The sequence below is a fragment of the Carassius gibelio genome, chromosome A2 (assembly GCF_023724105.1).
Source record: "Carassius gibelio isolate Cgi1373 ecotype wild population from Czech Republic chromosome A2, carGib1.2-hapl.c, whole genome shotgun sequence".
In the NCBI taxonomy this organism is placed as follows: domain Eukaryota; kingdom Metazoa; phylum Chordata; class Actinopteri; order Cypriniformes; family Cyprinidae; genus Carassius; species Carassius gibelio.
In genome coordinates this window covers 15597370-15615436 of record NC_068372.1, presented here as the reverse complement: position 1 = coordinate 15615436, position 18067 = coordinate 15597370, and the positions used below count along the sequence as shown (strand labels likewise).

At 38.0% G+C, this 18067-nt stretch overlaps 1 protein-coding gene across 2 annotated transcripts; it reads left to right on the top strand.

The window, feature by feature from the left end:
• Window positions 1–4605: 4605 nt before the first annotated feature.
• ctdsplb (CTD (carboxy-terminal domain, RNA polymerase II, polypeptide A) small phosphatase-like b) lies at window positions 4606–18000 on the top strand. 2 transcript variants are annotated; one of them, XM_052615721.1, is made up of 8 exons: window positions 4606–5265; window positions 8401–8561; window positions 8814–8846; window positions 10893–10994; window positions 12401–12457; window positions 13480–13572; window positions 14380–14565; window positions 15761–18000. In XM_052615721.1, exons 1-8 carry the CDS (start codon window positions 5190–5192, stop codon window positions 15884–15886), a joined length of 834 nt encoding a protein of 277 aa, XP_052471681.1. In that variant the 5' UTR covers window positions 4606–5189; the 3' UTR covers window positions 15887–18000. The 2 variants fall into 2 exon arrangements, with proteins under 2 accessions (XP_052471681.1, XP_052471682.1); XM_052615722.1 differs by lacking the exon at window positions 8814–8846 and having other exon boundaries at window positions 4610–5265.
• The last annotated feature ends 67 nt before the right edge of the window (window positions 18001–18067 follow it).

Sequence of the window (18067 nt, the reverse complement as noted above, 5' to 3'; positions counted from 1 at the left end):
TAAGATTTACTGTATTATTATAATTTTTTTTAGCGCTATGTATTTTTTTTTTGGTACGCATAATAGATTTATTTCAAAAGCATTAATTTTAATGAGTCCAAACTTTTTTTAACCGTTAGTGTACATTTTCCAGCTGGTCAACAAAAAAGGAAACTATATCTGTTATAGGTTTAATTTGTCATAATTTGTTAAAAAGATGATGGCTAGCCTACTTCTCACAACGCTTTAAATCAGTTATTATGTTCTCTTACATTAATCAGCAAGTCAATCAGTAGCCTATATCTATCAGTATTGGTTTTGTCAAAATTTTGCACATATAACGTTAAACACGAATTACTGTCAAAGGTTTGGAAAACTTTAAAACGGGTAACAATCACACATATGCTACTGTAAAATATTTCTACAAAGTATGCAATTTGCTCTAATATAATTACAAAACAATAAATCAATGGCTTAGTAGCTAATCTGTTTACACTTAACTTAAAAAAATATTAATCAAAACATTAAAAGCTTTTGTTAATATGTGACAATTTGTAAAAAAAAATAAATAAAAAAATAATCAAAACATAAAAAGCTTTTGTTATGTGACAATTTATGTTTCATGTGCTCTTACTCAAAATGTTTTGCTCTTCTGTTGAATTGACCGGCACAACATTAAATACAGACCAGGTTGTTTGTGGTCTATGTAGTTTTTTTTTTTCAGTTTTAACATAATGATTGACAGCGGACCAGGGAAACACGTGCGAAATTATAAACTATGAAAGTGGCAGAAAAAGTTTTTACAAAACTGCAAAAATTTCTCTGGACAGCAGATGGAGACATGCGATGGAAATAACTGTTACAGGGTAAGCCCTCGACTCCCCATATGGACTATTAAAGGTGCAGTATGTAATATTGACAGCTACCGGTTGAAATGGGTACTGCAGCCCAAATTCAAAATACTGTTTCCCGCCCCCTCCTCCTCATACAGGGGCCCGTTCTTCGTACCAAGCTTTATTTTTTTACACATCTGAGATGATTTGAAAGAAGCCAGATCTTCTAATCGTGATAACTGGCTAATTTTCTTCAAATGCATTTGCGTTTAAATTATCTGGATTAAGTTGTCTAAGATTTGTTGTCTAAAGGCCCGTTCACACCCAGGACAAAAACTACAAGGTTAACGATAAAGTAGTTCTAAAAATCCTTCTCAGTATTAAAGAATAGCAGAATCCACACCACAAGTCTAACGATAAAGGATCAGAGAAACAATACTGTTGGAATCACTTCCAGAACTATTTTTTTCAGCTGATGAATGATAAAAAACATTGACAGTCAATCAGAAACCATCCTGCTATAACAAAATCGTGCACTTAGCAGGTCTGAAATAGAGTTTACAAACATGTACAAAATTGTATGTCCTCTCCATTGGAAAAAAATTACAAAAAGCATGCCCCCAGTGAAACCACCGTTCCCCCTAAGCGTCCCCTTTAAATTAATAATGTTGTGTATTATGTAAAATTTATCATGCAAATTGAATGTTAAAATGATCTACTTGTGATAATTCATGAACTAAATAACGTCGATTGGTTAATCAGAACTCGGTACGTAACTAGATGCAATAAGCAGAAGCAAGTTTCCATAATTTTTCATGCAAAATGATTCAAACGCAACATTTTAAGTTCTTTTTTTAAAAAAAGACAACAAATGGTACGATTTTTTTCTTGATTAGAATTTACAGGCATGCCCCTGACATAATGTAATTGTGCTGAATGTGTGACTTTGAGGGACTGGTAGACGACAGCAGAGCTATGTCAGCAAAAAAAGGATGACAAGTAAACAAACTAAAACACATCTTGAGAGTCCAGAAGCATTCACTGTGCGATTAAACCATAACCTGTATAAAAATGAGGTCAGAGTGCCCTTATAATTCATTCAATGAAAGAAAATATAGTGTATGGGTTTTTATGTTTCTATATTCATTGCACAAGCAATGTACTTTTCTGAATATCAGCACATAAATATGTTAATAATTTTATACAACAGAAACGTGGTTTCATTCTCTGAATGAATCTGTTTTTGAATGAATCATGTGAGCCAGTGATTGAATTGTCCATTTGTTTGTTTCAGCCATTTAGAAAGAAACCTTTGATTTGAATGATTCAATAATAAATCATTAATTAAAAAGGGGATTTGCTGCCACCTGCTGGCGGGTTTATTCTTTATTTATCCATGACAGACCCATATGCTGAGTCCCAATTCGCCTACTTATACTACGACCTAAAAGTATGTACTTTTTTTGTGAGGGAAAAGTACATACTTTTGAGTGTGTAGCAAAAGAGTATGCACGCTCTGGGACATACTTCGATGACGTCATGCAACATGAACGACAACGTGGTTGACTAGTTACGCACACCACAACTGTTAACGTTTCATTCATTCTTTATGTCCAATAAAATTTTATTTACTATTCCCATCATTTTTTCTCATCGTTTTTTTTCACAATACATTTTACTATGTGTGCTTCTACCAAGTTGAGGAGTGAGGAAGCAGGGCTGCTTCATCGTAGAACCAAACGCAGGTCGTTTGTGAGGCGGCTGGTTCTGACGTTCATGTGCAATGCGTGTAACAAAATAAAATATACTTTTAATTAGGGTTAAACATTTGAATTCTTACACTTAAAAGCTGAGGGTGCATCTCTGCTGCTGCACCTGGCTGCCATGTTTACATCACCACAAAGCCATCGCAAAGCTCCTCCCTCCCGTACGCAATGGGTTGTGGGCAATATTAGCACTTAGAGTGTGCATTGATCTGCACTTCGAATTCTAACCGGAAATAGTAGACCATCCGGGTATCTTTGGAATACTATTTTCAACATACTACGATTTGGGACGTACTAATTCTAGTTTCGCATACTATTTAGGACGGATAGTATGCGAATTGGGACAGTAAATAGACAGTAAAAGAAATGGACACAGCGACCCCATTGGATTCAACAGAGAAAGATGAAGTCAATTAGAAGCACCCACTTCCTGGGGGTCGGGCGTACTGAGCAGACTCAAACTGTGCTTGATGACGTAGATGCCAGATGAGCAACCTGTAAGTCTTCTAACTGCTGTGCCAAAAAAAACCTGAATCACCCACCGAATCTTCCAGAGAAGGCGAGCGTGAACAGGAGCATATTTTGGTAAGTATTCTGATTAAGGTAAGTATTCATCTCCCTTGACTTTATGCCTCCACATCCCCCCGATAGCCTCATAGACAGTTAAAGATTGACTGCGAACTTCTCCTCCTGTCCATACGGTAATTTTTCTGTACGACAGAGACCTATTTTGGACAAAAACTGCTTCTACGGGACCATACTGTAAGATACAAGGTAATGTAGCCTTTTATAAATTTTCGTGTTTCTTTAGAAATAATTAATGGACAAATGGAGTCTTTAAACGCCTCAGATGTAAAGTTATTCACTGTCAAAGTGACCCAAAATGAATGGGAGTCAGTGGAATGCTAACAGCAGGTGGGGGTCTGCTAGCCAATGGCGGCGCCCAGGGGTGCTTCAAAAAAATATGAAACCCTGCCCCCCTGCCTAAACCAGGCAAGGTGCCAGCACAAAAACACAATCAATCTTAATACTGTTTAATTAGCCATTTCACGCCCCAGAAGGAAAAAAAGCTTAAAAGTAATAGCTGACTATTCATTTAATAAAAACTTTTTTTGACAAATTGTGAAAACATTGTGTAAAATTATTATTATTGTATTATTATTAACCCTAACCCTAACCCTAACTTAGGTGTGGATGCAAATTTCATTATCTTTATAGTTTTCATTCTTGGTGTGAATGGGTCTTAACACGTAATGTTGTGTTCCCCGTAAAGCGCAGATGTATCACCCACTAGCAACATTGCTCAAAAAGTTCCCTGTGTATCATCACCTTAAAGCTTTTTAGATGGATGCCGAGGCTTTTAAGGCCGGGTAGAATCTGCGATCACTGACCCCAGTTTGCTCGTTTTCTGCTCTCTGGCAACCTGGGGTATCGAAATACTTTAGGGTAAACTGGCAGTGGGCAGAATAACCCAAATCAAGACAAAAACAGTCATTCCGACATGGAATGCTAATTTTTTAAAGTAGAATAACTGCCATTGTTTTTCAATGAAACGAGTATATGATCCTGGCATGTTTCCTAGTAGGCTATTATGTTGTTTTTATGCTTTGGAACAGTCAAAAAATTACATACAGCACCTTTAAAACTCACAGACACAAATGTAGCCCTCTTCCAACTTTATAATAGCCTAGCTCTAGAAATGTTGCGCATTTATTGAGTTTCACGGTGCGATGCTGATGCCTATTTACATTCTATACAAATTTCTTTACTGTAAATAACAGAATTTCACTATTTGTTCACATATTAAAGCTGGTCAATACAGTAGGAAGAAACCAAAGCAATAGAGAGCTACTTCCATGAATCTCCATATCTCACTCTTACTCCTCTCTTATTGTATTGTGTTTTTTTTTTTTTTTTTACTTATGATGAATGAATGTCGCAACTCCACAGTTGAGCGCGTTGATGGTGAAATCCGTTAATTTTGATCAGACTCTGCCATTGGGCGACTGCGTGCGCCTCGATGGCCGTGCTTTTATTTTTAATATGAGGGAGGGGGTTCCCAGAAAATACCTCCTCCTGCTGTTCCTCAGCTCTATCTCGTGAATATCAAACAGTCGCCGTCTCCATATTGGAAACAGACATCGGAAAACACGGGAAAACATGAAGAGGCAGTTTTTGACGATCGCTTAAACGCACAGATGTCGGCGTTCTCCGCTAACGTTATAGCTCCAGGAGTTTAAACGCAATCGCGCGGGTCATTTATTCAGCCTAAATTTTGAGGCTTCATGGTCAGCTCGCTAACGCTATCTTATATTAGCAATCCAGCCTCCAACTATTTGTTTAGCCATTCGGCGCTGGCGCAATTGATTTTTGTTATGCTCATCAGTACGGGCTGATTGATCAAATGTGTGTCCGCGACGCGTATTTTAATGCAACAAAACGCAAAGATTAGTGGTCGGGTGCCGTCCGTTCGCCCACGCTAGCCTGAGCGACAGCAGTCTGCTGCTGGCTGGAGATCTGCCATTAACTCGACTAACGTTAGCTGTTAGCACAACCTCAAACACGGACACGGCCACAACTCGCTGGAAAAAGGAGCTAACATCTCGTTTCCATGGACAGCACGTCCATAATAACACAGGTGACGAACCCCAAGGAGGAGGAGATACTCTCGTCAAATGCTGAGAAAGGTGAGAGGTGTTTTCGTGTGTTGAAGTTGCTCGCTGTAGCGCGTTTTGTTAGCTTTACCCACCATTTTAAACGAGCGGGCTGCGAGCCTCAGTCCGCGGACAAGAAACATTTCAGGCATTTCCTTGCCGTTTGTAATAACAGAAGCAAGAATTAGGCCATTTGTTATGACTTTTTATATGCTTTTTATATGACTGTGTGTTATTGTTGAAGCAGAACTATGTGTTTATATAATGGAGTGGCGGTAAAGGCGCAATGTAAACCGCTGGAGACTGAAAGTTTGGGCTCTGTCAGCGTCGCCCGAGAGGTGGGGGGAGAGCAACACAAATATGTTTCTTTCTGTCACTAGGCAGGAGTACTCAGTAATTGCACAAGTAACGTTAGAGCGTTTTAAAGTGGATTTTTTTAAAGTTGGATTTTAAGAAGTGGTTGATTTGTTGTTCTTTCAGCCAAGTCAGCAACAGTAGGAATGCCATTCGTTTGCCTACATTTTTCTTGATCAGCAGGCTAGTCAGTTGTGTGATGCTTCAGGTTGTCAGGGGGTAAACAAACATTTTCATGCAATTTACAGCAAGAAACCACAGGTGAACATTTTAAGAAATGTCATAAGTGGGCAAATGAGGCAATGTAATTATGTTGGCACTAATTTGCTAAATAATTTTGAAAATACATCTGAAGCACTGGATAGAGCCAGGTATAAAATTCTTGTTTCATTTGTTGACATGTCAGAGTCAAAGAATTTTACAGAGTTAAGTTTGAATATCTTTTTTTTTTATCACTCCGTAATTCAAAAATTACTGTCAACAATATGATTATTAAAAAACATTCGCCATGTTTTTAGACATTTAAATGTTATATAAATTAGGCAAAAGATATAGGGACAAACCCTTATGTAAAAATAGGAATAAAAAATAGGAATAAAACTTGGTATAACTAAAGCGAAACTAAAGATTTCTGGCTCAGTGCATGAGAAACTAATTTTGAGAAAATGACCTTTAAACATATGCAATTGATATCTACTGAGCCCCTTTTATTAAATAAACACTGTAAACACAGTTTCCTTTCCATTAGTCTTTTCCCAAAAAACAAAAAAAAAAACGATGAAAGTAAAATAGCCCCCCCAAAAATTGACTTGTGCATTAAAAAAAAAAAATTTGAGGTGTGCCTATGGTATATCACCTTAAATAAAATATAAATATTTTATATGAAGATTGAAAAAAAGAAAAAATGAGTTAATATGTTTCTGCTGCAGAGATATGCAGCTATGAAGGCTGTTTTTGCTGGGCTGCTTTTGGCTGCCCGTCAGAGGATGTCCGGCTCTGTGACAGCAGGCATTTGGATTGAGCACTTCCAGGGCTTTACCTTTGACCTCTGGGTGACTGAGTAGAGAAGCTCTTCAACAGCTGCCCTCTCAAAACAGCACAGAATTAAGTCGAACCATCTAAAATGGTCCTTGTGCTCTTGATGGCCTATTAGGCAACACTTTAAATGCCTTTTGCGACTCACATATACTGCTTTGATCTCATCCAGACCAGACATCAGTCTTGAAAGCCTTTAATGAGTCTTTCCAACATATAGATTAGATTGATTAATATTGTACATTAATATTAAGCCAGAAGTAATTAAAGCCAGTAGTATTTGGTTTTTTTTTTTTTTTTTTTTTTTCAAGATAGCTGCTGCTTCTCATGCCTTCAGCTCTGATGGTATCTGAAGAAGTCCGCCACAGTGATCAATGTCTCTGTCCCGTTGCCTGACAGGGATCTTTTTTTTTTTTGCATTCTGTCCACAATTATGTCAGTATATTAGTAGACCTTGATTTCAAGATATGTTTTTACACCTCAAAGCATGATGCTGAACAGGTCAACTCCTGCAGTATTATTGAGGGAAGCCACGCTGCTGTCCTACCACTTATGAAAAAATGATCCACTCAAGGTAACACCTCATAATGTATATTTTGAAGCTGCTTTCTCCATCAGGAATATTGAAAGTCCGTTTGGTAAATGTCAACAGAATCTTTACTGTTGCCTTAATTTATGATGCATTCGATAAGGCATTCGATTTCATACTTAATGGGGGTTTTTGAGGTTTTGAGGAGGAAAGCATGAGATGTTCGCCTGAAGCTTTGAGATGGCTAAAGGGGCGGGAGAGGAATGCACGGCTCTCATAGGCTGTTCATTTTCTTAGCTTTTCCTCTCCTCTTCCCTCTCTCCCTTAAATTTCCCCCCTCTCCTGATCAGCTATGCTTCTGAAGTCGTCACTTGAAGCTTCAGGAACGAGGGAAAATAGCCTCTGTCCCTTAAAATGGTTCTGGAGTCGGCATCCAATGAGTGGAGGGACGGGGGGTTTAAGAGCCTAAAGGGGATGGGGTGGGGTTTGTAAGCGAGTGGGGTCTAGTTGCATTTATTTTTCCTGCTTGTCACTATTTTTAAAGGGCCTTTACTTGCTGGTGACCTCAGTGTTAGCATTTAGAGCCTCCGCTGTGGCGCTGGAATGAAGGCAGATTATTATTAGTGTGTGAATGAGGAGAGGAGAACTGTGAGGGTCTTTGATGTCGCCTCATTATGTGCCGTGTTTTGGTGTAAAGCCAGTCCATAATCAGTGGTAGTAATCTGAAAGTTGTTGAAGATCCCGTGTGATATCCTGCACTGGGAAAAAGCCATTTCTCTAAAGATATTTTGGATGAAAACCGGGAAGCTTGTGACTGTCCTATTGACTGCCAAGTAAATTACACTGTCGAGCTCCAGAAAAGTATGAAAGGCATCGTCAGAATACTGAACATTTATAAAATGTATAAAAAAAAAAAAAAAAAAAACATTATTTCAACCTGTAATAATAGTTCACAATATAACAAATGTTTAAAGAGTTCATTTAGCAGTGTGTTGTTCAGAAAAAAATATAAAATCTCTTTGATTGTCCAGTAACTAGTGTGGTATTATTGTAAATATTTGAAGTTTAATCATTAATGTACAGTAAAAAGTTAACTCATGTAAATGACATGAATTTATTATAAATGACAACCTGAAATGAACAAGCTGCTAACGCACCAGTGTTGCCAATAGTGAATTATTAGTGACTTGTGAATTATTATTGTACTAGTCATATGTTTAAACCGTTCTCTCTGCCCGCTCTTTTGTCAGTTTCGCTGTCTAACAGCAGTCTGAAGAAGAAGAGGACTCGCAGCATCTTCAGCTCATTGTTCTGCTGCCTGAGAAGCTACGATGCCGAGCCCCCCACCACCCCCAACAACAACAGCAGCCCTCTGCCCCCGCCCGTGGAAGAGAACGGAGCTCCACCAAAGGTGAGACGCCCAAACATCCTCTGTACACGGGGAGTGATTACAGTCAGTCAGATGCATATTGATTCAGAGACTCTATTCGAGGCGTCGTGTGTGGTTTGCTGATGTTAAACAGAAGTCATCACAGCTCTCTCTCTCTCTTTTTCTGTGCAGACTGTATCACATTTTTCTGAATTATTATCCATTTGTCTTGTGGTTCAGCACCTCATTTCCTCTCCTGTTTGTTTCGTCTGTCTTCATCTCTTTGTGTCCCAGTGTGACCAGGTTGAGGTCATCCCTATCCCCAGTGTATGTATGAATCCACTCCACTCGTGCCATCTGTCTGTGTGCTGTCGCATGCCGCATGCAGCACTGTACACTCGAAGCGGCTTTTGTAGCGGCTCTGTGGACAGTGATGCACTTTGGCTGAAGGATGCTTGCATGCTCTGTTTTTCCACACAGTTATGGGTTAAGGCATTTAGCAACACGTGTTGGCTATGTCCACCCTCCTACTTTTTAACTATTAGGAGTATGTTTTTCCACTGTATTCTCGGCCGTTTAAAGGTGCTGGGAAAAACTTTCAACATTAGCATTAAAGTATTTACAACAGTACATTTTATATTTAACTTGCCCTGTCAATATTTTCACTTGCCCATTTTTAGCAATTCATTTTATATTTGTTAGAAATAATTATATTTTCATTAATTTCAGTTTCCTCTTCACAATTTTATTTTTTTTTTTTTTTTTTTTTTTTTCATAAAATTTTTTAGAATAAAACTTTGAAACAAGCTGAAAATGTAGCGAAATAAATTCATAAAACATGTTTGTTGGAAAACTATGCCATACGATGCAAAATATTACCGGTTGGTTCATTGTTTAAAATAATGTTACTGCTGTTATGAAGAATTCAACAAAGCTGCCTTAACAAAAGTTAAACATTTTGGAGGTCAGTCAGATAAAAAAAGAAAAGAAAAAAAAAGTAAAAAGACATTTATACTTTTATCCTGTAAAGATGCATTAAATTGGTCAAAAGTGACAGTATGCAATGATACACAAATATTTCAATTTTAAATAAATGCTGTTTTTTTTTTGTTTTTTTTACTTTCTATTAATTAAAGAATACTGAAAAATAAAACACAATGGCTGCTGAAAGTTCTGCAGAATAAATTACATATTAAAATATATTCAAATAGAAGTTTGAAGAAGAACAGTTGTACAATTTTTTCCACAATATTAGTGTTTACCGTATTTTTGATCAAATAAGCAGCCTTGGAGAGGATGAGAGACATTTATAAAATGTATAAAATCTTATACATCATTTATAAAATCTTACCGACCCCAAACGTTTGAAGGTAGTATACAAAGATTAGTTTCATTCAAAAATCTGTCAACTAGGCCTGCCTTATTATTAAAGTCTTGGTTTTTACTTTTTTGGAAATCAACCTACAAATGGCTTCCCTGTAGCTTTATCTTTTATAATATTAAGGAGACTCACTTCTCCATTCCAAAGGCTCATATATGTTGGCCGATTAACTGCAGTCTTTAATTGATCATCATTAGTGTGTCTGTTCGGCTGTTAATCTCAGTGGAGGCTCACTATGACCGTTTACGTCCAGTTGGGAAGGTCAGATCTCCTGAACAGTCCCTTAATGATTTTGCCATGAGATTTTAGGAGCAATCCCCCTATCCCCACAATGAAGATTGGGATTTACTGATCTGCTGTTTGTGTGCTGACTAGGAATTCACTCGTGTTCTAGTGTCTTTCTGCTCATTCAGCAGTTCGGACCAGGATCATGACTGCACTCCAGCGGTTCCTCTTAAGCTTGATTCGTCTAATTAAAGAGACAGGGATTTAGATTAGGCAAACTGCCTCCCTCTATAACAAGATTGCCTCTGCTTGTATTGAGACGGTGCAGTGAGGGACCCATTCACCCACAGCTTATGAATAAAACGATGATTTCATAAAGGCAGCCAGTGCTGAAGTCACTCTCTCACTCTCTAACCTTACCCATCCTGCATCTTCGATACATGTGTGAAAAGCCTTTTAATCCCCACGCACGGCGGTAATCCTTTCCACTTCCGCTCAGAAGCGCTGGGATGTTGCTGTGTGAGCGTCATCTGTGCAGCTCAGGAAACACACTTCCTAAAACGCCAGACGCTTTCCCTTAAAATTTCTAGAGGAAATGTGTAGATGGTTGCGAATGGTGCTGCTTTCCCCCGTCTTTCAGCTCATTTTGCTTGATAACAGTCTTCACACATCACCGCTTAACCCCCCATGCCTCATTTCTCACTCATTACACTGAAGGTACTCCATGTTCATCATTATTAATAAAACTCCGTTTTACATTTTCACAGCCTCCAGAGAAGTACCTCCTCCCTGAAGTTAACATAAACGACTTTGGGAAGAAGTGTGTGGTAATAGACTTGGATGAGACTCTGGTGCACAGCTCGTTTAAGGTAATTCATAAATTATTGTCTGTAGAAATTAGTTCAGATCTTTTTCAGGTTTGTTTTGCCAAACGAAAACAACCAGGGATGGACTACAGATGTAATGTAACTGTGACTTCTATCTGTAATTTGCTCAGTGACCCCGAGCCACTGTGACCTATTTGGTGTCAGGGATATATGTGCATCCGGGCAGAGCTTCCTGTGATGCTTGGTGACGGCTCGGTCCCGAGGAGGGTTGAACAGCAACACTAATTGTGAAACTCAGTATTGTGCTTCTCAGCATTTTGATGTGTGAATGAAGCTCGGACATTTAGTGTGGGGCAGGGTTTTTAGTTAAATGAAACTGAAACTAAAATGAAGACCATTAAAACTATTTTTGTTCATTGAAATAAAATAAACTTTCATTTCAGCTTGTTGCCAAGGCAGAATTTCTCATTTTATTTACCTTCAGTTCAAACATTAAAACAGAAATACAATTTAAGAAAAACTATATGGACTTAAAAAAAAGAGAACTACTAAAAATGACAAACACACAACAAGTGACAACTATAAAAGTAAAAATGTAATCAAATTATTAATAAAACTATAATAGGATCTCAGTGTTACTACAATAATACTGGTACGGGGTGGTTTGTTTGTTGTAGAAAGATTTTTCTGACTATTTTATAGGTCAGGCTTTGTTGGCTAAATTTGCCTTGAAGTGCATCATTTTTTAAGTGTGCAGTTCTCAAACTTCTTGATTATTAATATCTGATGAGGCAGGTTTGTGTTGAAGGAGCACGGGCGCCCTCTGCTGTTCGTCACTGCACTTTCATTTTGCTTATGCAGAATATAACTTAAATAGAGCTCATCACACATCAATAATCTCTGATTGCAGTTGTCATGTTTATCAGCTATTGTTTGTTTATGGTTATGTAATATTTTAAGATAGTAGAAGTGACAAAAGCTCACTCGAGGATTTATTTTATTTCTAAGAAAGACAAAGCATGAGAGAAGTTATGATTCAGAGAAAATGGATGTTAGCAACTGTCATGTAGAAGTTGTTTGGAATAAGGTTTAATAGGTACTGTCACTAAAACCGTTAGAAGCTCCTAAAAGATGTTATCTTTGTAGAATCCGGTGATAAAACTGGCTGAGTAGTGCAAGGATTTTAAAATGAATGGATTCATAATCAAATGCAACCTGATATGGTTTATTCTAGGTATTTAAACATTCTGTATTTGAAAAGATTGAGTTCATGCTCAAAACAAAAGTCTGTTGATAACCACATGAAATAGCAAGTGCATGCCTGCAAGAAGATAAGTCTTCAATTTAATACATACTTTATTGCATGGATTTTTTTAGAAAGCATGTGAAAGTTTGGGTGGGTTTACGTAGTTGGGTTGCTTGTCATAACATTTGTTTCTTTTTCACAGCCCATTAGCAACGCTGATTTCATCGTCCCAGTGGAGATCGATGGTACAGTGCATCAGGTACAGTAATGATGGAAACATGCACAGGTTTCATATTACACTAACATCAGAGTGCTGAAGATGTGAACGTCTGCTCAATTATAAATGCTCTAGTGTATTCTGTAGTAGCTATGAAGCCATTTATGGGTTTTATGTCAGTGTCGGCTTCATCAGATGGAGGGCTGAACATGGCTGAGTGGCTGTTCCCTCGTTCAAGTAATCCAGGATAGGCTGGCTGTCCTGGGAGGCCTATTCATGATTACTTGCACTAGGTGGCAGTCGTGTGTCTTCATGGAGCTGATGCAAATCATCTGTGCATGATTTGTCCCTGCTTAGTGTTTCAACATTCAGATTGAAGAACAACATGCCTTGTTTTATTATATTATATTTTATAGCATATATATATATATATATATATATATATATATATATATATATATATATATATATATATATATATATATATATATATAAGGTCTACTACTATTGTAATGTTTTATATTTTATAAAGATATATATATAGATGATACAGATTGTATATTATTTAAATGAAATGGATCAGTGCATCACAATATTATATATTTTTGTGAATTGTATTACAATTTGTATTAAGAAAATGTTTTAGCTATATATTTTCAGATTTTATAGTGAATGGTTTCATAAAGATTTTACCAATATGTTTTATATTATAAATATTTGTTAGGAATATATTTAATAATCCTCCCCTATTTAATTGCAAATGGCTGTGTTTCACTATATTTTCTGTGTTATTTTGTTTAGTAAATATTTGATCTATTATGAAAATGTCCTAGGATTTATTTGACTTAAATTGCTTTGTATTATTTTATATTTTTATAATATTTTATTATTTGTGTTATCAACATTTATTATCGGTTAAAATGGACTTCAACTGTTCTGACATCACATTATTGTACTATATATTTTACTTTTTTTTATAACTTTTTATATTATATGCATTATGAGCACTTTATCATTTAAACTGACTCAAATGGCTCTGTGTATCACAATGTCTCCTCTCGTAGGTGTATGTGCTCAAAAGACCTCACGTTGACGAGTTCCTGCAGAAAATGGGCGAGCTGTTTGAATGTGTGCTTTTCACAGCCAGTCTAGCCAAGGTTTGTCCACCACACTGTGACACTGACGCGTTTAATGTCGACAAACATGTCAAAAGACTCAGCGTCTCGTAACACCGTGCCTGAAACAGTCTAAATGTTAATAAAGGGAGAAAATCCTGTGATGCACACCTGCTGGGTGATATAAGGCCTGTTGGGTGGGTGTTGATGCATACCTGCTCTGCTAATATCTGACCCCCCTCTCTGTCTCTGTGTGGCCTGCGTTTGTTTTAGCCGCTAATGCATGGGTAAGTGTCTCTATGGCCACTGTGACTCTTCCAGAATGCGTGCCGTGTAGCAGTAGTTGCAGTCGCTGCTGCCTTCACCTTTGAAAGCTCACATTGTTTCAGTTTGGCCGCTCTTACACTACGCTGTGAAGTTTCATTTGTCGCTGTATCTGTAGCTGATGTCTCCGATGTGTTTTTTTCTTCCCGTAGCTGTTAGTGACACAACAGCTGTTGAGAATGTATGCGGCCCGCTGTAGTTTAGATCACGTGTCTTGGTTGCTTCCGTGTCTGTTATATCGAGAACATAATGGCTCATCGGCTTTAAAAGCAAGCTTTCTTACTGACAGGCACATATCTGACTATGAGGTTTCCTTGCAGTCCTCTTTGTAGACATTTTCATTTGCATAGACATGGAAATACATTGCCCTAGCAGCTTGCTTTTTCTTCGTTTTCTAATTGTATTTGTTGCAGGGAGCAGCTGGATGATTCTACAGTGACTCGACTGTTTAATCGGTGCATGAGCAGCCTGAAGATCCTCAGTTAGCTTGTTTGTAAGTGTCTGTTGTATCTGTGTGTGCTTCAGTATGCTGACCCGGTTGCTGATCTGCTGGACCAGTGGGGTGTGTTTCGGGCACGACTCTTCCGGGAATCTTGCGTTTTCCACCGAGGGAACTACGTCAAAGACCTTAGTCGGCTCGGGAGAGAGCTCAGGAACGTCATCATTGTGGACAACTCCCCTGCTTCCTACATTTTCCATCCTGAAAACGCTGTGAGTTTTGATTACTGATGAAACTCTCAACCAAAACGTAGTTCGGTTACTCTTGTGTGTAGTAGTGTTGGGTAAAAAAACAAAAAACAACCATGGAATTCAGAGTCATGGTTGACTCTTATGAGTCAGGTTCTTTTAGTGAATCACAACCATACTTCAGAGCCAATGTAGTCTCCCAAATGATTCTTTTTAGTGAATCAAACACAGTTTAAGAGTAGTTTTTTTTTTTTTTTTTTAACATGGTTAAACTGACTGTTCATATGACAATGTTTAGTTAAAGCTAAATAGTTTTTTTGATATATATTTTTTTTATTAATGATTAAAAAAAAAACATGTCTTAACCATATTCATAACTGCATTAAAGGCATACTCCACCCCAAAATGAAAAGTTTATCATTAACCACTCACACCCATGTTGTTACAAACCTGTAAAAGCTTAATTCGTCTTCACATCACATTTTAAGATATTTTAGATGAAAACCGGGAGGCTTGTGACTGTCCCATTGACTGCCAAGTAAATTACACTGTCAAGGTCCAGAAAAATATGAAAGACATCATCAGAAGTCCATCTGCCTGCCATCAGTGGTTCAACCGTAACGTTATGACACAAGCCTCCCGGTTTTCATCCAATACATCTTAAATTGTGTTCTGAAGACGAGCGGGAAGTGAGTTGACAAAATGTTCATTTTTGGGTGGAGTAACCCTTTAATCTGCAGAGAAAAATCACAACCAAAACAATGATCTTCCACAGTTTAACCCCAAAATTGCCAAAAGTTACATAGAGTACCTTTAGTATACACCAGACTGCACACATTGAGAATCATTGATATTTTAGAAAAAGCTGACTACTGATAAGTGAAGAAATTGCAAAATAAGTATCATTTTTCAATTTTAAGTATTTTATAAGTAATCGAGGTCCATATTTAGATGGCATTTATGCCACAAATAAAAAATAATTCAACTTTCAAATGCAAAAAATTATGAAACATTACTTCAATTTATATTTAAAAAATTCAATAATTTTATAATCTTGTAATTTATATATTCCATTCCCTAAACCAGTGAAAGAACTGCACAGTGTGACAAAATACAGCAATATTGGGGACTTGTGACATTTCAGAACATGAATGAGATTGTCTTATAACCAGCTAATATAATGTCAGGTCATAACTGTGTGTGTGTTTGTCTTGTGGAGGTTCCCGTGCAGTCGTGGTTTGATGACATGAATGACACGGAGCTCCTGGACCTGCTGCCTTTCTTTGAGGGACTGAGCAAAGAGGAGGATGTGTACGGTGTGCTGCAGAACCTGAGGGGCAGGTAGCAGTCTGAGCCGCAGTGTTTCGGCTCCCAGCGCCTCTCTCCTCCAGCCTGCAGTCCTCACCTCACCCACACCACCAGGACATTAACAGACTTTGAACATTTAATGGACACTCAAATATTTCTCTTTTGAAAAGTGCTTATGATAAACCAAAAAAAATCAACAACTGCTTTTTCTTTCCCTTTTTTGAAATGAAATATCCAAGTCATAACCATTCTCTGAGGTGTTGCTATGCAGGTAGAAATCCGTAGGGTTAAAGGACTGTGGGGTTTCCTCTCCAACCCAACAAAGTGCCTTTTTTGAATGTCATTTTTACGGGGGAAATTAACATTTTGTACACAACTTATTTCCAGAGAACCTAATCTTTACAAGAATTATATGCTTTAAAACGGAGGCAGGTCGGACTCTTTTTTTTTTTTTTACAAAAGCACTGTTAAAGAGGCCAGAGATTTTTAATTATGTAAGGCTGGGTACACGTCTCCATCTTTGTTCTTCTTGTGCTCCTTTTATTTTGCTTTAGCTTGTGCCATTATATAGACTGAGACTATTATCTAGACTTGTATATGTTTAGTTTGTTTTTCTAAGCGCAAAGGAATGCATTTGCACTTGTTGGGATACTCGTCTCCTATGCCACAGCCTCTTTTGCCAACTAACCTAGAAGAAACAATCTTAAACCGAAGATTGTATCGTGCCAATCGCTAATATTTGTCTCGTGATCTGATGCTGAAGTACATTTGTGTTCAGCAAAAAGGCCTGACACTAATATTGGTGCCGGAGACAAATGTTTGATCATCCCAGTTGACAACATCGAGTTTTAGCCGCTTGTCTTTTTTGAAACTTTAACGTTGATCTAAATGCCTTTGGGTGAAGTAGCCTAGACATCCACTGCAGTTGTTCCCCCCAGGTAGTATTTTTAAGGGGAAGTGTCCTTTATGGAAACCAAGATGCACAATTGCAAATGTATCCCTTTTATCATTTTTAATTCTTTTCTGCTTGAGTCGTGAGTTATTGAGAATTGATAAAGGTCCATCTTTACGTTTTTAATTAGTTTTAACTTGTTACACCATACCCTGCTGCTACCACGGTTTACTACACTACAAAAGACCTCCCTGTAGGGTACCACCAGTACCAGCCCAGGGACGAGAGCACTGTGCAGCTCGTGCCAGAGCATCGTCCAAAGGCAGAACAGACACAGTAGGACCCTAAAGGGTTTGTTCTTGTCCTCTCTTGAGGAGCTAAGCAGAGCTCTTTTCTCCCAGTGAGATTCTGAGGGGGTTTAAAAAAGGGTTTGGCGCAAGCTGTGCAGACTCTCCATCACCGCAGTGCCTAAGATGAGAGTAGCAGTGGCGGGATGTCCCGCTGCTGAACAGGCAATAACCTCGCTCTCTCTCTCAGCCCAGAGTCCACCACGTCACAGTGTGGTCACCTCACATTGTTTTTTGTTTTTGTTTTTTTTTCTCCAGTCTTTCATCATCTACCTCTCTTTCTCTCTTCATCCTGTTCTGTGACGGAGAGCGATTCATTCTCACGTCTTCTGTCAGTATTTGAGACGTATGCTCATGTTCGCCCACACCTGCTGTTTTCTGCTTGTTGAAGTGCTGTACAGCCTCTTCAATCAATCGTCGGCGCTTTCAAATCTGCTGGATATTTTGCCTGCCAATATTTCAGATTTCTAGCTTTTCTTTCTAATTGTGAACCACAATACTTTTCACACGTGCAAATTTCACCTTTTTTCTTTGAACACGGTAGACTCCCGGTGATCTGACAGGATTGAAACACTATCGGTTTTGCTCACAGTTGATGATGTTTGCTTCTGTTCTCGGTGTTATTCACGCCTGAACTGTCAAGTGCTGTTTGTAATACACCATGTTTTCTTAAATATCTCAAGTGGTTACATCCAGTTAAATGATGCCTTATTTTCTTTGATATGTTTTTCAGTAAGCCATACAAGACACTTTAAATGGGCCACGGATTGACTCGGGGGTTTGAAATCAGTTTGGAAAGGCTGTACAGTGCTGATGTTTGGACTAGATTTCAAGCTGAATTGATTCATGGTTGTCATAAGTTTTCTTCCGGACTCTGACGTGTTATATTAAAGCACCTTTTTAAAAAAACAACACCATGACTTCTATTTGACTTCTTTTATATTGCAGTGTGCTAAAGGTTAATTATCCTCAGGTCTTG

Excerpts from the sequence above, each read along its gene's own strand:
- ctdsplb (XM_052615721.1), top strand. The coding sequence starts at position 5,190 with ATGGACAGCACGTCCATAATAACACAGGTGACGAACCCCAAGGAGGAG. Across the intron at positions 5,266-8,400 it reads CTCGTCAAATGCTGAGAAAG|TTTCGCTGTCTAACAGCAGT; the intron begins GTGAGAGGTGTT and ends CTCTTTTGTCAG. Across the intron at positions 10,995-12,400 it reads TGGTGCACAGCTCGTTTAAG|CCCATTAGCAACGCTGATTT; the intron begins GTAATTCATAAA and ends TCTTTTTCACAG.